Here is a 22,602-nt window from a genome sequence, read left to right as displayed (position 1 = left end):
TTTTTTTTATTATAATAAAAACTTTAATGATATAAGTAAAATATAATAAATATGTAATATAGAACACATATTTAGCAAAATACTCTCTATAGCTATTTATTTGTCTTGCCAACTGTGCTATAGCCTATTATTAAATGGCTTTCCTGAGGTAAATGTGACATAATTGTCCTCCAGCTATGTTATTGACGTCTTCACGCTGATGAAAAACACTTATTGATCGATATTATGTATAAGGAACATTTCGGTAAGTTATAGGCCTACTGTATCTTTCAACAGTATTCATGTTTTTTTTTACTATTAGCTAGTACAGATGATCGGTTCACTTGAGCTAGGGATCTGTCATCTGTCACGTAACATTTACAAGCGCCAAAACAGTATTTATTTTTTGAATTTCGTAATAAAATTGACATAATCTGAGTTAAAAAAAAAAAGTTTTATATCATAATGTAACCTGCTCTGTCTAGTCTGTCGGTCGTCCTCTTTGCTTCGCGATTTTTCTGTGCGTGAGAAAATTGATGTGAGGCGTGAGAGCGCGTGGAAAAAGTCAATTGCGTGTGTCTCACGGTGAATGCGTGAGAGTTGGCAGCTCTGTAAGTTAAACGTGCTCCGGGTCCTCCGGCAGGTTCTCGTGCTTCCATGGCGGTTTCAGTTGTGCTTCCTCCTCCTTTGGCATGGCAACAAACAAGCATTACGCTGAAATAGAGCGCGCGCCGTGCGTACTGCAGTCTAGGAGCAGTGATTCGCCAAACCTCCCTTATTGTAGTCGCACACATTTCTTCTGATTTTATTTTGTAGTAACGAGTAACGAAGATGCTTAGTGGAAATATAGCGGAGTAAAAGTATACATTTTATCTAGGAAATGTAGTGGAGTAAAAGTGAAAGTTGACATAAATGTAAATAACGAAGTAAAGTACAGATACGTGAAATTTCTACTTAAGTACAGTAACGAAGTATTTGTACTCCGTTACATTACAACACTGTTCAGGTCCAACGAACATTCGCAGACTTACATGGGTGAAACAAACTACTGCTCTCAAGCCGTGGTTAGTTAGAAGAATAGTTTCTTGTTAAATGACACGTGGACTTAAATAGATCATGCTCTTGGGCACAATAAGCAACCTAACATTCAGTACATTATATTTCATTCTATTTAAAAATATGAACATTTTAATCCATATAGCGTGTCAGAAATTAGCTCCGTTTTTAAAGAGTGCGCAATATGCGTAAAAATGCCAAGGGAACTTCGGATGGAGCATGACGTATGAGGAAACCCGCGATGAATCAAACATCAAATAAAGCAAAATGACATACAAAAGCAGTGAAGCCATTAGGTGCCATGTTCGTTACAGCAGTATATCGGAAATCTCAATAAGAGCCAATTAACAGTTATTACCCCACCACCTGCGGTGACTTCCTTAGCGACAAGCCCAAATTGTTGAACCATGTGGTTCAAATAGAGGGTTCAAACGACAGAGGTGCGACCATGTTGTAGCCTACTACGATTTCGGGAAACAGCCATGGCTAGTTGGTAAGTTTCTCCAACGATGAATGTATCGTTAGGTAGTTACTAGTTCGGAAAAAGCACCCCAAACAATTCAAATTAAACTAATTCATAAACCGATTCATCGAAAAGAACTGATTCAAAAGAGTCATTCAATTCCAAATTAGGACATCGCTGATTCTGAATCTGATTCTAACTTGCCGACAGAGTAAAATCATAGACTGAAATGTAAATATTTCTGCAAATGATATAAAATATTGTGAAGAAAAATGTAAAATACCATGCTTCTTATAAAACAAAACTACTTCGATAGCCTTCTGAAAATATATATGATTTTAAAAATAGCAACACTGGTCTGACCTCAGTGCTGAGAAATTTTGTAAACTAACAGTCTTCTACTATACATAATAACACAGTGTACAGTTTGTCATTATGGATTGAGTTTATACATTGAAAATATGATTTAGTGCATGACAGTAGTTACACTTAGATTGACAACATCTGTAGAGGTAATTTTCAACATAAAAAAATCAAGTATATCATTGTGTATGTCTCTCTATAGACCTTTGAGCACACACTAACAGCAATGGAGGACATCTGTGGCCGAATGGGAGATAACTGGTGGACCAGACAGTGAGCATTTCACTTTATAATATATATACTTTATATTTGAGCACTTTTACTCATTTTTTTTTCCTCCTACTTTTCTTAGTTGGAAACATTTTGACGACAACTATGTCTGCTGGCTATTAATGAAGAGCGATGCTAGAAAGACCAACGACAGTATATTTGGTGCCTTCCACAAACTCAATCTTGAGGACGCTAAAAAATATGTCACTGTGGTGAGAGCAAAACTACTAATTCAGCATAGTACCGTCTATTGTATTAATGTTTAGTTTACTTGCTCAATGTTCTGTTTCCATTTTTACATACAGTAACACATTTTATTTCATTATTAGTTTCTCAGCTACTGAATGATATTAAGAATGTACTCAATAGTGTTTTTCACATTTAGGGTGAACGCAAAGGTTCTTTGGCTTTCATTCGTAATGATGACAATGCCTCTGTAGACTTCAAGAAGAAGCTTGCATTAGAGTATGCAGATGTTATGCCTGACATGTCTGACATGTCAGAATATGACTTTGGCATTGACAATGTTCCAGTGACCTCTGGCATGTAAGTATTTCATACTGGATGCATTCAACTTTCCCGCCTCATGGATATTGTTGCCCATTCATCATTGTAGTAGACTACTGAATACAATTCCTCTATGTAAAGAAAAGTGCAAAGGTTTTATGAGTTGAAAACTGCACAGATATCTAGATGGCTAAATGTGGTCTGCTTCTTTCAATCTAGGAAGAACCAGATTCCATCTGTATCCCTGGATATCCATGAGCAAGACATTAAGAGCATGCCTGACCTCAATGCCCATCATCTACTAGAGCAGCACCTGTACAAGAGCAGAAGATATGTAAGAATTGTCCTGCTCACACAACATGATTATCTTTTTTTACATGGAGTTATGTTTCCTTCTCGATATGTGACCCTGGATCACAAAACCAGTCTTATGTTGCACGGGTATATTTGTGGCAATAGCCAACAAAACATTGTATGGGTCAAAATTATAGATTTTACTTTTATGCCAAAAATCATTAGGATATTAAGTAAAGATCATGTTCAATGAAGATATTTTGTAAATTTTCCACCTTAAATATATAAAACATTTATTTTTGTGAATGGATGCAGCACTATCGCCAATAGAAATGGACAACTTCAAAGGCGATTTTCTCAATATTTAGATTTTTTTGCACCCTCAGATTCCAGATCTTCAAATAGTTGTATCTCGGCCAAATATTGTCCTATCCTAACAAACCATACATCAATGGAAAGATTATGTATTCAGCTTTCAGATGATGTATAAATCTCAATTTTTTAAAAATTACACATAAGACTGGTTTTGTGGTCCAGGGTCACATATTTGGATCAATATGTCTGTATGTCTGAATCACATTCCATCTGAATCCAATCCATTTCTGAACAGAACCGTCCCACGTACAGTCGCAGTCACTATAAAGAATCAGAGAATCCAGACGAAATGCAGGAGATCTTCCAGAGAACCATGAGAAGCCGTCTTGAGTCCTTCAAATCAGCTAAGATGGGTGTCAACCCTTCTAAGAAAATCTCCAAACATCCCAAGAAGGATTCGACTCATAAGGTTCTAGACTTTAATGTCCTGCTATCTGCCTTTGCTTAAAGATTTTTTGAAATGGAGTTAAATGTAGGTTTAATGTAGAGTTAAATGTAAATGCAGGTTTTCACCGATCCCCCCCCCCCCACACACACACACACACCCCACCCCCCACACACATTTTACATTATGACTGTTTTCAGGGAGGAAAAAAAACATGACAACATGCTAAAAATACTTTAAATTGTATGTTGAATACAGAAAAAACGGGTTTAAAAATTTGTGGACTTATTTTTGTTCATAATCATGTATTTTTAGCCTAATGGAAAGCCAGCGGACCCAAACAGAATCTATCCATATGGAGATGAAGGTATATTTCTATATTTCTATAATAGCTATTACTTATACATCACTATTTAGTTTTAGCATTTAGCTTACTTTATTCTAAGTGTATGAATATTTTAGTATTAATATATTGATGAAAATGATTTTTGTCCTATCAGATTTTGAGTTTTCTGCAGACAGCGCCTCTAGCAGTGAGATTGCTGGTAATTTCCGCAGGAGAAGCACAAACGCACCTGCAGGTAAGAATAATTTTGTGTAGCTACATACTGAATTTACGTGACGTATGAACGTCATAGTGTGGCGGCACAGTGGCTCAGTGGGTAAGGTTCGGTGGCTCATTGGCCGTAGGAGTGTGTGAGTGTGTCCCATGGTGTAAAACCTGTGCCAAATCCAATGTGTGTGTGTGGATAATTCTGATAACGTATATATATATAATAAAATGTACAATATAATCTTACATAAAGTTTGCAAGTGAGCAGAAAACCTATTATTAGAGGGTTGTTTCCATGGTGTCTCATTTCAACATCATAATCACTCTAATTACTGCAGCTGGTGTAGATAATCCAGCATTCATACCTGAGACGGACACCTCTGCACCCATGCGAAACCCACCCTGGCAAACCACTAACCTGAGACATCAAGCAGCGCTGAGGAGTGCCCGCTCCACAGACTCCATCGCGATGGCTAATGCTTCAGCTGATGAGAAGGCACCTGAGGAAAAGCCCGGAAAACATAATACTAGATTGTAATCTGATATATTTTCATTCACCAACATTAACCTGCCAAAAAAGTGATTAGGTTAATCCTTTCATGTCAGGCTGTTATTATGTCATGAGCCCAGAGATTAGGGAATCATAGTGTTGAATCATAACATTTCTCATATATTTTTAAAAGATATATAAATATGAAGAGAATAAAGAGAAATTGTCACGGAAGTACTTATGTTAGTGGTTATTGAATGTTCTTGTGGGGTTTCTTTATACAAACCCACATTTTTGTGGAAGCTATTATGGCACTTTATCGTATTTACACCATGCTAGAAAATTTGCAAATGTGAAACGCAAAATACAAAACCATTACTCTTATGCATGTTTTGTCAGAGTGCCAAATCAGAACTGAGTAACAATTGTTCTATGTTCAGGTACATCTTGATATTTTTTGACCTTGGACAAGTTGGTCTAATGTTAAATTCAGCATGTTGTACAATGGTTATTTATTATTATATGATTATTCTGTGGGTGCTTCTTTGTAGTATCACACTATCTGTTTCTGCATTTCTTTATCTTACAATGATTTGTTTTTGAGTTTGACTCAAAGCTATTAATGTTTTATTAGTAGAATAAAAACCATTAAAATGTAAGTCTTTAAAAATAATAGTTTAACAGTAACTTATTCATGTATGAATGTCATGCTTTATGAGAATTGGTGAAATCTGTAACTTGTAATCAGTTAATAGTGTCTGATAAAACTTGTATTTGAACTGTAACTCAAATGTCATTTTACGAATTAGCAAATAAAAAAATGCAAAAAGCACAAGAACAAAATGGTTGTTAGTCCCTTGCATTTAAAGCTGATTTGAATGATATCAATATTATATTCATCATCCATTATTAATATATTCTGTTATGATTGACATCCTCAAGTGAAAATGTTTTAATAATGGTTTAATGAAACCGTTTTGAAATGATACATAGTATTATTATCGTGTGTACATTGCAGAAATCATGTTTTGTAAATCATTACACAGAAAAAAAAAGTAAAAATCACAGAGCAGGATTTGAACAAACACACAAAACACCCATAAACCCTTAAAATGAATAATTTCCCATAAACCCTCACTTATTAACACAGCAGAACATAAAGGAACGCATAAACTAAGCAACAAAAATGCAGTATTTACTCAGTTTACAGTGACTATAAAGAGTTATTGTGTCAATGACCTTTGTAGATATAAAACATTGTGGAATAATAATAAAACTTTTTATTTCATTTTCATTTCACTTTCAATGGGGAGTTGTGTTGTTTTGCCTTTAGCCTTTCCACTTATTTTTCAGTTCAGTAAGTAGTACAGCTGTCTTCACAGGATCTACGATTAAAGCCAACACACGCATGAGCACAGGCCGTACCGATCACTTCCTTTTTTTTACGTCACATTCAGACAGGGCCAAATAAAGTAACAGTTTAACTCAAAATGTGTGGAAACTTTTTTTTTAACTGCTGTATACTAGAACCGCCAGAAGTCAGCAATATGATTTCACAATGGTTTAACATCCTTATAAATATTAAATTAATTTTGTAAATCTGTATAATGAGGGGGGACTTTAAATTAAGTCTGTCATCATTCACTCACCTCATGTTGATCCAAACTCGTTTGACTCTCTTTCTTCTGTGGAACACAAAAGGAGATGTTTAGCAGAAAACCCAAGCTGCTCTATTCCATACAGTACAGGTGGCTTTGATTAAAAGAAAATCATACAGGTTTAGAATGAGGGTGAGTAAACAGTGATATTTTTTCATTTTTGGCTGAACAATCCCTTAAACTGGTCTAAATGACAATATTGTTTTCCTAGGCTAACTATTGATTGAACTATACTTTAATAAAATGTACTCAACAACTTTCAACTTCAAATTCCTGTATGTAGTTTGAAAGTCTCACAATGCAATTTGCAATGAACATGTTGTAGAATCTGGACAGAATATTTGCACCAAAATGTGCACTAAAAGTCTTCAACATAACAATGCAGCAGTACGGGCTGTTAAACTTGGCTGAACACTAACCAGTGTAAACCTTTTCAACGGAAGCAGAAAGAGTAATCATCAAAAACGTGACAGAGTAACAGTCCAGTGACGTAGATCTCAGCCCCCTTTCTATGTAACAAATTAAAGGCTGACTAGAGATTTCAGCCCTACTCTTATTACGCTCTTACACTACCTAGATTGAACCGCTGCTCTCACCAGGACCACAAACGCAGAGGCACAACTGATGAAAGCACACCCAAGTCTACTTAGAGAGGGATAAACTTTGAAAATGACTTCAGATTTAAAAGAAAACTAACTAAAAGGGGAAACTGCAATACTTTGTTTCTCCATGGACTTTTCATTTCAGGACAACCAAGCAGAAAGAGCACACTGGGAACCTTTACTTGGACTGGATTGTGAGATTTAGTGAAGGACAACTATAGTACACACAGTCTCGAGAGGAGAATGACACTGTAAGTGCATTTTTAACAGTCATCCGTCACAATGTCGAACTCTACTTATCTCTGCCTGAGGGCAGTTTTCCTGGTGTGTTTTATTCACCCTTTAATCCAAGGACTAAGCGCAGATGCAAATGTGGTCCAGAGTCCTCGTCATCGTCTGGAGCCGAATCTCACTGGACTTCCAATAGTCACATTTGAATGGCATCATGTTCAGACCCCATACCTGGTGATAATTTGGGTATTTGTGGCTGCCCTGGCTAAACTATCAGGTATGTATCTTCCCAAGTAACAGGGAACATTCTCTGAATTTTGGCCAACGTTCTGGCAAGGTTCACTCAAAGTTCTCTCAAAGTTACGAACAAATGTTCTTCCAGTAATAGAGTGTTTGTTCAGAGTTATCTGGTCTTTAATAATGTTCTCAAACTGCACAAAACTATATTTATGCATTGTTCATGCAACATTTTAACTTGATGTCTTATGTTTTTTTTTTTTATGTTACTTGTTTCAGAACGTCCAGAGAACATTCAAAAGTAACATTCCCATAATGTCTACAAAATGCTAAAATGTCTTCCCTTAATGTTCACATAACCGAAAAACATTTTGAATGCTCAGAAAACATTCAGAAATAGCATTCTCATTAAGAACGTTAGTAAAAAAAAAATCTTAGAACATATTTTTTTGTTAGCTGGTTTGAAATATGAAGTAAAAATGTATTGACAGCTAACAAGAAATAAAATCTGTTGCGTACGATATTTGAAGACTTGCGTACAATATAATTAGAGACAGTGGTATTCCTCATGAATGAATTAAAGAGTTTGTTCTAAAGTTGATGTCATACTTTAATGAGAGGTTGAATTTCAGTTCAGTTGAGTTCTGAGAAAAGAAGATGATCTCTTGTTCTCCTAATACCTAGGAAGTATAGAAACAATACGGTGTAACTTGACAAGTCCTGCGAAAGCTCAGCGATTCACATGAAATAACGTTTTACGCACATTGCTACTCATGTAACAGGTTTATAATGTAGCATGAGCCTTGTGAATTATATGGTTAGTACTGGTATTCTTACCCTCCTTCTGTTATCAGTATGGAGGGATATAAACTGTCCACAGATGAAATATGTGTTCTTTCCTTACATGCTGTTAATGTTTGGGATTGGTTCTTCTTCCCTGTTCAATCAATATGATCTCAAAAGTGTGGAAGAAAGAGGAAAAAGATGAAATAATATGTGCTGTGCACAATTATTATATTAAGAAAAAGATCATTTAAAATAAGTAAATGAAATAAGAATTAAACCCAGACAGCAACATAGTGTTGACACAGACATGGGCCGGATCTGGGCCGATACTATGTTGCTGTCTGAGAACGGAATTAAATTAAATTAAACAGCTTCCAAATACCCGAGTATGAAAATGATATATAATTTAGTTCAAATGAATCCTGTTAGTTTTACATCTAATTACAGATGATATTCAGCCATTGTCTGAAAATATAGAAAGAAAATTATTGATGCATATAAAGATCATCTTCCAAATGCATAAAAGCAAATGTAACTGTATCATAATTTTGAATTGCAAAACCATTTATAGAATCTTTGGGCATGGTTCATGATAATTAATTGATTTACATCTTTTTAAATTTAAAGCTCACAGAACATACATATGGACACCATATGAACTCTTGGATAATATGAGGAGACCCCCTAAAATACATAAATAATAATACTAATAATATTAACCCAATCCACATCTTGAGCATAGTTGACTAAAAGTTATTTCAAAGCATTCATTTGAAGCATACAAGACTTAAATTTCTCATGACCAAAACATTAGATCATGAGAAATATAAACGTATCTTAAAAAATAATATCTGTCATCTGTTCTCTCTCTGTATCTAGTGATTGAACTAAACCATCATGTCACCAGTGTGATCCCAGAGAGTGGAATGCTCATCATCGTGGGCTTTATTTTGGGAGGAATGGTCTGGGGAGCAGACAAGGCACAGACTTTCAAACTGCTTCCTGCCACTTTCTTCTTCTACTTGCTGCCCCAGATCATTTTGGATGCAAGTTACTTTATGCCCAACAAGCTATTTTTCAGCAACCTGGGTGCCATTCTCATTTACGCCATCTTCGGAACCTGCTGGAACGCAGCCGCAGTAGGCCTGTCGCTTTGGGGCTGCTATGAGGCCGGAGTGATGGGTAAATTCAATACTGTAATTTTCTGCATGTAATTTAATGCACATTATGTGTCCTTTGCACAGATCAAACCCACATAATTCCTCTTTAAACAAAACAAGGGTATACTGTGATGCCCTTGTTGAGCCTCAAGGGCAAATATGCCCTGCATTGTCTGCAATTATCAGTTCAGTAGCTTTCAGTATATATACACCATTATAAAGAATATTGAATTAATTTGACAATTTCTGTAATCATCAGGTAACTTGGACATCGGTCTCCTGCAGTTCCTGTTGTTTGGTAGTTTAATAGCCGCGGTGGACCCAGTGGCTGTGATTGCCGTTTTTGAGGAAGTGCATGTGAATGAGGTGCTCTTTATCTTGGTGTTTGGGGAGTCTCTGCTCAATGATGGCGTCACAGTGGTGAGTATTAATTTCCTAAAACGTTCTAAATGCCAGGTGTATATTTTGTTGCATTGTGTTTGTCCTGTCTTGACCTGGTTTCTAGTCTGTGTTTCATTCAGTTCACCTGTTGCTTGTTATTTAACTCATTTGTTCCTTCGTTTAGTTCTGTTATAAATACTCCCTGTTTTGTTCAGTTCTTTGTCCTGTCTCGTTATTGTTTCTGTAAGTGGTTGTTTTCTGAGTTTCTGTTCTGTTTGGATTAAAAGACTATTTCCTAGAATTCTCCTTCATCATGACGATGCAAATTCATTCCCTGACATTAGATGGCGCTTAATGTAAAACAGAAACCACTCCATAACAGTTCTCTTTTATCAAGATGTTTGTAGTCGCTGTCGCGTTTGTCATATAGTTCTTTATGTTCCGACACCAACGAGACCAGCAGCTCTACATTCATCTTGCCTTGCATCTTCCTCGTCTTATTTCTTCCCGGCAGTGTTTAGACGCTACTTGGTGTATATCTTCTTCGCCGTTACGTATGTGTGCTCGGCAAGACCGTTTTGTGTTTGAGCGCCCCCAAGTTGTGTTTTACTGTAACTTCAGAAGCTCCAGACACGTGTGTCTGGAAAAGTGTCAAAAAATGACGCTTTTACGCGTGGCGTTTTTCGCGTCGGTGTGCACACTCACATTGGTGCCCTTTGTTTAGTCACGAGGCATTAAACATCGGCGAATATTGCGCGCGAAATTTGTCCCGGTGTGAACAGGCCTTTAGTGAGCGGACCCAGGAAAGGTTTTTCCGCATTTGTAGAGTGGATGCTGGTCAATAACTGATCAGCTTTCACCATCGTCCCCGAGGAGCCCACCAGCCCCACTCCACCTGACCCAAAGCCCAGTCGGCCATCACCTAAAAAACACACAGAGCTGAAGCTGAACTCCACCGCAGACACAGAGCCAGCGTCTGCTGCAGAGAACGTGCCAGGAAACAAAGCTGAGCCATATACCACCCCGGAGCCTCAGCCCAACAATGGGTCTGGTATGCGAGTAGGCAACAACACCCATGTCCGAGGGAGTTCTGGTGGCATTCGAGGGCATGGATGGAAGCCCTGCCCACACTCCCATTGTGGTGAATGTGCTAAGCCTGGCCTCTGGGAATTTAATGTAGGATTTTGAGGAGGTAATTCCCCTGTTTCTCTTGTCCCCTTTGATCCTGCCCACCCCAGAGTTTCCTGTGTCTCCTGAGTTTCCTGTTTCTGCCAAATGTATTGTGTCCCCCGAGTTTCCTGTGTCTCCCAAATTTCCTGAATGCCCACCCAGCCTCCCTCGCCCATCTCGCCCCACTCCTATACCAGAGCCAGCCAAGTACCCAGCTTCGCCTTGGCACGAGGATCCCCTGTCTCCGCCTCTAGCCACAGAGCCCTGGACTTCACCTCGGTCCTCCAACCCACCGACTCCACTTTGGCTCAGTGCTTCCTCAGCTCCACCATAGCCCGTCATCCCACCAGCTCCACCAGGCTCCCTTGTCCACCTGTCTCTGCCTAGGTCAAACGTCACCCTGGTTCCACCACAGGTTTCCAGGCTGCCGGTTGCACCTCTGCCCTCCATCCCTTCGACTCCACCGGCCTCCGCCTTCCCTCTGGCTCCAACGTTGTCCTTGGTCCCAGGCATCTTCCGGATCCCCGCCTTCTGCTTCTGGATCCTCCCTCCATCCAGTCCCCCATGGACTGTTTTGTTTGCCCTGGATGGTTTTTTCTCTCTCATGTTCCACATCCTCCTCCCCCATCTCCCCCAGACCTTGTACACCGCCTTTCCAAAGGGCATACTGTCAGGAGTATGTTTTGTTGCATTGTGTTTGTTCCTGTTTTAATAGGATGTTCGTCTAATGTTGTTTAAATGTTATTACTTTGTTTCAAAACGTACAGAGAACATTCCTTAACGAGCGCATAACCAAGAAAAAAAAACAAACATTTTTAAAACATTTTAAAAACTGAATGTTTTGAACATTCAGAAATCATTTACAAATAAAGATGTAATAACTTTTAGAGAACATTAGCGAAATATTTTCATGTCATGTTTTTTATTTTGTCTTTCTTTTGTAGGTGCTTTACAAGGTATTTGATGCTTTTGTTGCTCTTGGAGGACCAAGAATTGATGTCACAGAGATTATTAAGGGCATATGTATGAATACTCAACTCCACCCCTCATACATATTTATGAAAACATAATAATATCCTTTCATTTAACTTGAAACTTATTACTGTTAATTTTTGTGTTCCTACAGTTTCATTTGTTGTGGTGGCATTTGGAGGCTCGTTTCTTGGCGTTGCCTTTGCCATCCTGCTGTCCCTGCTGACCAGATGCACCAAACACATTCAGATCATCGAAGCCGGCTTTGTCTTTGTGGTGGGATACCTGGCTTACCTGACAGCAGAAATGCTCTCTCTCTCTGCTATACTTTCGTAAGAGTCTCTTGAACAATGTAGAACATACAGAGAATTTGGAAATATACAGTAATACAACATCAGTACTGCAGGAATTTAGGCTCAATGCATTCTGTTTCAAGCAATTAATTTAGCTCACGAAAAAGATTGCCTTTCTGTGTCACAGGATCACTTTCTGTGGTGTCTGCTGTCAGAAATATGTGAACGCCAACATGGACGAGAAATCGGTCACAACGGTTCGTCATGCCATGAAGGTGCTTGCAAATGGCTCCGAAACCATGATCTTTCTATTCTTGGGCATTACAGCCGTTGATACAGAGATATGGGTTTGGAACACAGGTTTCATTCTCCTCACTCTCCTCTTCATGATTGTCTACAGGATCATAGGTGAGTTTTTTTAATTTATTAATTAAGCTTGAGATAGAACAAAGAATGATAGAACAATTAAAATACCGACAATTATATTAAAACCCCTTTCTAAAATAGACAAGGCATCCTTCCTGTTCTTAAGACAGATTTATAGATTTGTTCTATATTTTCAGGTGTTTTCTTGTTTACCTGGATGTTAAACAAGTTCAGATTGGTTCCCATCGAGGTCATTGACCAAGTTGTAATGAGCTACGGTGGCCTGCGGGGGGCAGTAGCGTACGGATTAGCAGCCATGCTAGACAAAGACAAGATCCCAGAGAAGAATCTGATGATTAGTACCACACTCATTGTGGTATATTTCACTGTCATTATTCAGGTTAAAAACGCACCCATCACTCTTATAATGATTATGAGACTCTAAATGGTTAGATTTTTTTTTTTACTGTCCTGTAATTAAATAATGTGTGTTGTTGGTTTTTAGGGAATCACAATGAAGCCATTGGTTCAGTGGCTCAAGGTCAAAAGAGCAGCTCATTCGGACTTGAAACTTGTTGAGAAACTGAACAATAGGGTAACTATAACTGGCAATTATAATAAAAATAATAATTGTAATTTTTAAAAAATATTTCTAAACATAGTTTGTTTAAATATGATACATTTATTTACATGTTTAATTATATATTAATATTTACATGTATTTTTTAAGTGTGTGTACATTGTCATGTTTTTATTTTTTTTATAGTAAATGTATATCTGAATGCTGTTCATAAATATTATTTTTAATATTTAATCTTGAGACAGTACAAAGAGTGATAGACCAATTAATGCCAACATAATTTATGTATTAGTTTGTTTAAATATGATTTCAATATTTAAATTTAGTTAGAACTAAATTATGTATTTGTTAGAACTAATATAAGTATTTATTTATATATTAATATTTACACACACACACACACACACACACACACACACACACACACACACACACACACACACACACACACACACATATATATATATATATATAATATTTGATAAACTAATACATTTCACACACACATATATATATATTATATTTGATAAACTAATACATTTCACACATATATATATATATATATATATATATATATATATATATCATATTTGATAAACTAATACATTTCATATATATATATATATATATATATATATATATTATGTATTAGTTTGTTTAATATGATTTAAATTAGGGCTGTCAAAAGATTAATCGCGATTAATCGCATCCAAAATAAAAGTTTGTGTTTAAATAATATATGTTTGTGTACTGTGTATAATTAAATTTGTATATATAAATACAAACACATGCTTGTATATATTTAAGAAAAATGTGTAATTTATATATAAAAAAATGATATTTATATGTAATATAAATTATATATAAATATATAGCCTACAGTATATGTATGCAAATATTTCTTAAATATATACATGCATGTGTGTGTATTTATACATACAAAATAATTATACACAGTACACACAAATATATTATGTAAACACAAACTTTTATTTTAGATGCGATTAATCGCGATTAATCTTTTGACAGCCCTAATTTAAATATAAAAATGTAGTTTATTGGTTATTAGTTTATTGTGTTTATTTAAAACTATGTATATATGTATATTTATAAAATTGTGTATTTTTATTTATTTATTTGTATATGCATTTTTTTTATGTGTTCATTTTACAAACTAACTGTTTTAGAATTATTATTATTTTTTAATTAGTCATGTTTTATGGTTTCTTTGTAGGCAATGGACCACATCCTAGCAGCAGTGGAGGACATTTGTGGTCGTATTGGAGATAACTGGTGGACCAGAGGGTATGCTTTCCTCTCTTCTGTGAACAACCTCAAAAATGTATATGAATCAAATGTGTTCAAATTAAATGTGTTGATACTCACTCTCAGCTGGAAAAGGTTTGAGGAGAAGTATATCTGCAGGATATTGATGAAACCTAAGGCCAGAAAAAACAAAGACTACCTCTTTAATGTCTTCCACAAACTCAATCTGGAGGACGCTATGAACTACGTCAGTGAGGTGAGATCATAGATTGGCTTCATATGTTGCATAATATTGCCTTTTTGGGGGGGGGGGCAAAAATACATTTGCTTCAGTATTGTTACTGTCATAAATAAAGAAGATCATGAAAAATGTATGTTACCTCTTTCTTTCTTCGTGTAGGGTGAACGCCAAGGTTCTCTGGCCTTCATTCGTAGTGATGAAGCAGCCAACATAGATTTCAAAAAACAATATGGTTCAGAATTTTCAGATGTGATGCCTGATATAATGGTTGATATGTCAAATTACGAGTTTGGGATCGAAAATGTTTCAGTAACCTCCATTGTGTAAGTGCACTGACTATGTTGAAAACACATTTAAACAATTGCTTAATCAATGTTGATCACAAAACAATTACGACTAATGAAGGAGAGGAATAATCAGATCTAGCTACATGTGGGACTAAGAATCTTTGCCAGGGTTGCACTGCACAAAGAGCTGAAATTTGACAATTAAGTTCCTAGATGGCGAGACGTGGCAATAATAAAGATTTGTTTTGCCTCTTGTTGATTAGAAAAGACAATATTCCCTCAATATCCCGGGATATCCATGGGCAAGACAGGAAAAATGCGGTGGATGACATCAATGCACATCATCTTCTACAGCACCACCTGTACAGGAGCAGAAAGCATGTATGAATCGCTCTTCACCAACACATACACAAACACATGCATAAAGTTTGCATCTCATTTGGCCTATCTGATCCTCTCTTTGTGAGCAGCACCGTCACAAATACAGCCGCAGTCAATTCGGGATCAACCAGAGTGAAGAAGAAGTGCAGGAGATCTTTCAGAGGACCATGAGGAGCCGCCTCGAGTCCTTCAAATCTGCTAAGATGGGTGTCAACCCTGCTAAAAAGATCACAAAGCACCACAAGAAGGAGCTAACACATCAGGTATCAGACCTCCATGACATCTCTTTCAACCAAATCAGTCAATTATAGGATTGCACCTCAAACTTTATACATATTTTCAGATGCCTAATGGACACCCAGAGGGCAAGGACCATCTGTATGGGGATGAAGGTAACAATATTTGATTTATTAGCATCATTTATTAAGATTTATGACACTGAGAAACTGGCTACAATTATAATTTGTTTTAAAATATTTATATATAAATAACACTTAAACAAATATAATTATACACAGAATTTAAAATATTAATAAATACATAAATGTATTTGAATATTGAAATCATATTTAAACAAACAATAAATAAATTGTAAAATAATGTATAATATATAAAGATATTTCATTTAAACAATTATATTAATACACACAAATGTAGATATAAAATAGTATATAAATAAATAGATACAAATTGAACATATTTAAATTGCTATATATATATATATATGTAACATTTTTTAAATATTTTTTATTTTCAAATATATGCGCTGGAATATAATAACATAAACTGACTAAATAAACATCTTAATCTTATAAAATACAAAACATAAACCTCCTCAACTTGGTATTCACTCAAGTAAAAGGCACTTTATATAAGCAATGGCATTTTCCACTATTTACTTAATTATTTATACTTATTAATTAAATTTTTCTTCTCTATTTTTTATTTATATATTTAGTTAAAAGCATGTTTTTGTCTTTTTAGTTGACAGTGCTGTGGGTAGTGAGACTGGTGCTGTGAATAGTACTTTTATGAGAGACACATATACATCTGGAGGTAAGAAAAGGGTCTGAACAGATGTTGCTTTGTACATATAGAGCAATAAATCTATACAATAATGTATTGTTAACCATTCTAAGCTATTCGTTTGGGATGTGCTGTTTGGGTCTCTAGAGACCCCGGACAATAAAATGTGATTTTGTAACATCATAATGTAATATTTTTAACACAAATGTATATTACTCACTTTATTAATGTTTTTACTCTACATTTGTGCAGTGTTTGTGGGTTTTAAGGTATTTTTATTTTTTTTTATAAATATTTTTTTCAAATAGGTTGTGTGCATCTTGTGTGTGTTTTCTGCATTGTAACAGATTTTTATTTTTTTTTTGTTGACAAATTATGTCACAAAAAGCAATTTTTCATAGTCTCCTATTAAAGTCTCTGAAAAAAAAATATATTTATTTATTTATTTATATAAATTTGTAAAATTCCTTAAATTCACCCAACACTGCACAAGTAGGGTAAAACATTAATAAAGTGAGTGATATTACATTTGTAAAAAAAAAAAAAAAAAACATTATAATGTTACAAAATCACATTTACTGTGTGGGGTCTCTAGAGACCCCGAACTTCTGGAGTGTGACTTTTTTTTTTCATGCCAACGTACAACCAGATATCATTCCAGTTTATTTATTTCTGTTTGTAGAGCTAGCAAGTGTCAACCAACACATCAAGTCTCATGCCATTTAGATGAAGGGATTTTTTTTTTTTCAAAAAGACACATTTGCATAAGAAGTTAAAGGGATAGTTCACCCAAAAATGAAAATTCTGTCATCATTTACTCACCCTCAAGTTGTTTCAAACCTGTATGAATTTCTTTTTTCTGCTGAACACAAAAGAAGCTATTTTGAAAAATGTCTGTAACCAAACAGTTGATGGACCCCATTGACTTCCATAGTAGGGAAAAAAATACTATGGAAGTCAATGGGGGCCATCAACTGTTTGGTTACAGACATTTTTCTAAATATCTTCTTTTGTGTTCAGCAGAAAAAAAGAAATTCATACAGGTTTGAAACAACTTGAGGGTGAGTAAATGATGACAGAATTTTCATTTTTGGGTGAACTATCCCTTTAACGGTTTGTTTATGTTTCCTCCATATCTCATTAAAGCTGGCATAGAGAATCCAGCATTCATGCCAGATATGGACAGTCCTACTCACAGCCCACCCTGGCTAATGGAGACTGAGATGGACATGGTTGTCGCACCCTCCCAGAGGGCCCAGAGACGCCTGCCCTGGACGCCCAACAGACTGCGGCGTTTAGCACCCATGAGGATCAGCACCTGCTCCACAGACTCCTTCCTGATGGCTGATGTTTCTTTAACTCTAGAGGAGCACGAGGAACAGCCCCAAGGAGACAATGAGGACATGTGAGTACACATTCACCCGTTTACCAACACTTATCTGAAAAAATACAGGGGTATTGTTACTGACCATGTTTATTCCTGACTACAGACGACCAGTCTTTGAATAGATACCACAGGACAATTAGGTGGCATGTCACAAAGCACATCCACAGACTTGACTGTTCCTGTCTACAGTAAGGGTGTCCAAATCCTGCTCATGGAGGGCCAATGTCCTTCAGAGTTCAGATCCAAACCTAATTAAACACACCTGAACCAGTTAAGTAAGGTCTTAAGCATACTAGAAACTTCCAGATAGGCGTGTTGAGCAAGTTGGAGCTGAACTCTGTGGGACATTTTGGACACCCCTGGTCTACAGATTACAGTCCAAACTAAACGAGGTGGAACAGGGGAATTGCTGCAGGAAATCCCACCGAAACTGCCAAACGCCAATGAAATTGCATGAAAAACAAAACAAAAACAAAAACAAAAAACTGGATGTTTTCAGCACTTTTGTAGAATTAATTTAGAATCCATTTAGGGCAATATACTCATGTTGAGTGCGTAAAGTAGTAGAAAAAATAACAGCTTTTCAAGTTTCTTACCTGTGTTGACATATTTCCCATTGAAAAAGGAAGTCTGGGCTTTAAAGGGGTCCTATTATGCTTTTCTTTCTTTAATGTTGCTGTTTAAGCATGAAAAAGGCTTAAGCACGAAGCATGCCTCGATTGTAGTCTTGAGTTTTATTCCGGGAACAGACACGTCACAATATCCCTCATTTAAATAATACCCGCCAAAATCATATGCAAAAAAAAAAAAAAAAAAAAAAAAAAACGCATATCTATTGGGCGGTTATGGTAAGCGGCATGACATTTCAGAAACTAGCCGGAAGTGGTTGACCAATCGCAAAACACTGGTCCAGTCGACCAATCAGAGCAGAGCACATGCTTTTTGGAAGGAGGGGCTTAATTGAGACCGGAACTAAGAGCGCTGCTGCAACAGTGAAATATTTATATAAAACAAAAAATAAATAAAATTAACATCCCCAAGTATGAAAACCTTCTAGTAGACTCCAAATACAAAATCAAGACTTTGAAACAGGGTATAATTGGTCCCCTTTAAAATTGCCAAAAACCTTCAGTTTACATCACAGCCATGAACATTATTTGCTTGTTACTTCTAGTCAGTTTTTAAATGCATACTGTATATTTGCTGTAAGGTTATTCTTGTTAACTTTTACTGTGCTACACTAGACTATAGATGGTCACATTCTTCCCTGCACTGGAATATGAACGTATATGAATATGGATGGTTTCAAGTAAATAATTATACAAAGTGAGTTTTTTATTCCTCTGGAAATTTGTGGAAATCAGTGGTGATGTTAGTATTTTAGTCTGTATTTGAGGGGATTGAGTGTTATGTTTGTGCATGGAAAAGGTCATATTTTAAATCAGTTGGTTGTATCTTGTCATTTAAATAATGTATTTCTCTGGGCATTTTACTTTCTTTTGTGGGATTAATAAAGAATTTATCAACATTTTTCTATGCATCTAATACTACGTTAGCCATTCTTGCTTCACTCATCTTAATCTGTTCAATTATATTACAGTTTTATTTTCATCTATGAAAGGAAATTACACTGAAAACAATCACACTTCAGCTGATGTTGCTTTAATATTATTTATATATTATTATAGCATTTGTAAAAAAATTAAATGAGCTTTTAAGTTTATATTTTTAGTTTTCAAATAAATATTTAAAACTTTTTAGTATTTTTTTTTTAAAAATACTATATGAATATTTAGCTTTATTTCTATTCAGATTTAGTAATTTTAGTACTTCAACTTATTTCAGTTAGATTTCTAATTTTCAAGTTGACTTTTTCCATCTAATATTTATATTTTATTTGCTCTCAGCCTTATTTGAATTAGAAAATATTTTTTAAGTTAATAACAACATGAGATACACACTCCTTCCTTGCACAGTAAACAGAAATGCATGTACATTCAATATTTATTCATATGTATATTTTTTTGTCCAAGACAAACCATTCAAAAGACATGTCCATCAAAGTTTGCATACATACATTTTAATTGCAATATTGACAATTAAATAGAACAACCAAATAAAAAGACCCAAGGAAAGACCACAATTTGAAGGGTTGAGATAAAATAAAAAGAGACAAATATATATTTTAAAACTGGACAGTTCTGTTATCAATTATTAATATTTCATCACACTATAACTAAACCATTACATCAGAGCGTTGAATGTGTGTTGAATCACAACGGAGAAAGGGATAAATAGTAAATAGTATTTATTTATCCAATGCAAGATTCTTTTCATCTTAAAGAAGCTTGCATCGCATAATAAATCTGGACGCTGATACTCCTGCTCATCTTTAATGTGCTGTATTTAATCACAAATATAAATATCATTTTAGAATCACCAAATCAACCTGCTTAAACATGTTAGTAAATGTTACAGTTGTATTCATGAAGTTCATTTATGAAAAGGTGTCTAAAATTGGAATTCAGGCCAAATATTAGTGAAATTACCAATTACGTTATTGCTATTTCATCATGTATAGAGAACACAGATTTGACACTGGTTGTTAAAAATGGATTGGAGACAAAAATAAAGGGAAAACATCACTTGGGATAAGTTTCCAGGCTTCATACAGTATAGTGTGCATGGTCAGTGCTTGATCTATTAGTTTTGCAGTGCCAAATCTTTATAAAAAGTGTAGAAATTTTGGTCCAGAGACCCTGTAACTGGCAAGCTCTGTGATTTAATGTGTTCTTGGCGAATAAAGAGGCACAATCACACCCACACATACAGTTTTAACACTCTTAAACACACATTATACAGTATATCATATCAATATAACTTCAATATAGGCTTGTTGGGCCCTTAAAAAGGGATTTTTTTTCTGTCTGAAAACAGCACCATCAGAAAAGGCACATTCCACTAACTCATCTGCCCAAAGGATGAATCTTCACCTCGACAAAGTCAGGAAAATAAAGTCAAGAAGCAAATACTCTAGGCTTGAAGAAAACAGTTTATCACTCATCTATTCAGACACCAATAATATGATGAGTTCAAGAGGACCAGTAGCCTACAGGCATTTTCAAATGTGCTTGTGTGTGAATTGCCATGTTTTGAAATCAACTAAATAGAAATATTTGAGGCGGTACCTTCATGTTTAAGTCAATAAAAGTAATGAAGCATAAGAATAAAAAGAGGACTGAAGGTTCATCCCTTTGCGAACAACATAATTTGTCATAAATACCGTAGGACGATGCAGAGACACTCACAAACGACTTTCGAAAAAAAATACGAGACGAACCTAATAGTCTATTGCATATTAGCCATTTTTTATATTAGTCACTATCATGATTAACATCACTATTTTCATCTTTTGCTAAATATTTCATAGACTTTGTTAGCAAAAATAATTGATGTGCATTATGCAGTTATGTTATTTAAAAATATACAAATACACTTCTCTGAATTAAAAATGCTTCAAGGTATCCGCAGTCCAGCTTTAAGCCAAGGGGTGGAGAGTGTCGTGTCACAGTTGTAGTGGGAGGGGCCGTTTAAGCCACACCCACTAACTAGAATAGCACCACCCCTATGCAATGCCCCACCTACTTTTTTTTTTGCTATTTATTCCGTGGCAACTTCAAAAGGCTGTATAAGCTGCCATCTAAAGCCAAACATGCATATGGGTGCAGGTTCTACTGATCACTCCCCTTTTTCAAGTAAGTTCAAATGCTGGTAGCGGCAGAGAAGTAACAGTTCTCAGCACACTGAAACAAAAGAAAAAGAGCACCGAAGCAAATTGACAAGAGCAAGTTGTTGTTTTTTCGTACAGACCTAAATTCCAGTTAACTCGCTAAAACAGACATTTTGTAAGAACAAGTATGTGGGTCTGGTAATTTGTTTTGAGTATTTTTGTTTAGAAAAATGAGTGAGCTAACCAAATATCATGCTCTAAAGTCCTGGTGAAACACTCCATGACAAGTATTCACAAGAAAATGTGGAGCAGATAGAGATTAGATAGAGATTAGTGTGGTTAACATCCCCCGAATTACAGCACCACAACCTCTTAGCACCTCGGGCGTTTCGCCAAATCTGAGACTGTAGAGCTTTTTAAGTGCAGCAATATATTTGTCAGTCATTTCTCAGAATCTCTCTTGCTCTTTCTCCACATATAAAAGCAGATGTAATTTGTTATGTAAAATAGCAGCTACACTGGTCAAGACGTATTTGTGGCTATAGGGCAAAAAGACTACAGTGCCATACACATTAAGGGCGATGTGAAAGTAAGCCAGAGGCCACAGGGTTAAAAATATAACCCTCCACCTACCCCACTACAATCCAAATGCCTTTACTCAATACTCCCCGCCACCCCTGTTTTCGGAGGCACATTGGTTTGGTCTGTGTGGAATGCAAGTTGAATACACAGGGACTTTGAAGAAAAAAAGTTTTAAAGTTGAAACGAAAGTTTGAAAAGTATGTTTGAAAATTCAAAAGTTCAAAAGAAAGTTCAAAGAGCTTTTGAAAGTTCAAACAAATGTTTGAAAATTCAAAAAGAGCTTTTGAAAGTTTGAACGCTCAAAAGACAGTTTGAAAGTTCAAATATTTGAAAGAAAGAAAATGATCCGGGACTTTTAGTCAGTTCAACTATTCAAATTGCCCTTAACAACAAAATGACCTTAATAACAACAATTTCAATAGCTAAATATCTGTCCAACCGTATGTACATCCACTTACTTTAAATATATATTTCATTAAAACGTACCCCAATAGAATTGCATTTTAGGGATATTTCCTATAAAACAGGCAC

At 35.7% G+C, this 22,602-nt stretch overlaps 2 protein-coding genes across 2 annotated transcripts; both read left to right on the top strand.

The window, feature by feature from the left end:
• Positions 1-1,252: 1,252 nt before the first annotated feature.
• Positions 1,253-5,545, top strand: LOC308697795 (sodium/hydrogen exchanger 3-like). Its single transcript, XM_081377369.1, has 9 exons — positions 1,253-1,528; positions 2,064-2,134; positions 2,214-2,343; positions 2,517-2,677; positions 2,858-2,972; positions 3,543-3,716; positions 4,008-4,059; positions 4,193-4,273; positions 4,584-5,545. Exons 2-9 carry the CDS (start codon positions 2,088-2,090, stop codon positions 4,781-4,783), a joined length of 960 nt encoding a protein of 319 aa, XP_081233495.1. The 5' UTR covers positions 1,253-1,528; positions 2,064-2,087; the 3' UTR covers positions 4,784-5,545.
• Positions 5,546-7,277: 1,732 nt separating this feature from the next.
• Positions 7,278-17,781, top strand: LOC308697794 (sodium/hydrogen exchanger 3-like; the record flags this gene model as incomplete). The annotated part of the gene is made up of 16 exons (XM_081377368.1): positions 7,278-7,503; positions 9,129-9,431; positions 9,669-9,829; positions 11,905-11,983; positions 12,087-12,264; positions 12,413-12,633; positions 12,789-12,991; positions 13,097-13,186; positions 14,406-14,476; positions 14,564-14,693; positions 14,838-15,001; positions 15,229-15,346; positions 15,436-15,609; positions 15,690-15,738; positions 16,331-16,402; positions 17,519-17,781. 16 exons carry the CDS (start codon positions 7,278-7,280, stop codon positions 17,779-17,781), a joined length of 2,502 nt encoding a protein of 833 aa, XP_081233494.1.
• Between the last annotated feature and the right edge of the window lie 4,821 nt (positions 17,782-22,602).

The sequence above is a fragment of the Scardinius erythrophthalmus genome, assembly GCF_964197995.2.
Source record: "Scardinius erythrophthalmus genome assembly, chromosome: 10".
Classification (NCBI taxonomy): Eukaryota; Metazoa; Chordata; class Actinopteri; order Cypriniformes; family Leuciscidae; genus Scardinius; species Scardinius erythrophthalmus.
This window is presented reverse-complemented; position numbering and strand designations above follow the sequence as displayed.

Excerpts from the sequence above, each read along its gene's own strand:
- LOC308697795 (XM_081377369.1), top strand. The coding sequence starts at position 2,088 with ATGGAGGACATCTGTGGCCGAATGGGAGATAACTGGTGGACCAGACA. Across the intron at positions 2,678-2,857 it reads GTTCCAGTGACCTCTGGCAT|GAAGAACCAGATTCCATCTG; the intron begins GTAAGTATTTCA and ends CTTTCAATCTAG. Across the intron at positions 2,973-3,542 it reads TGTACAAGAGCAGAAGATAT|AACCGTCCCACGTACAGTCG; the intron begins GTAAGAATTGTC and ends ATTTCTGAACAG.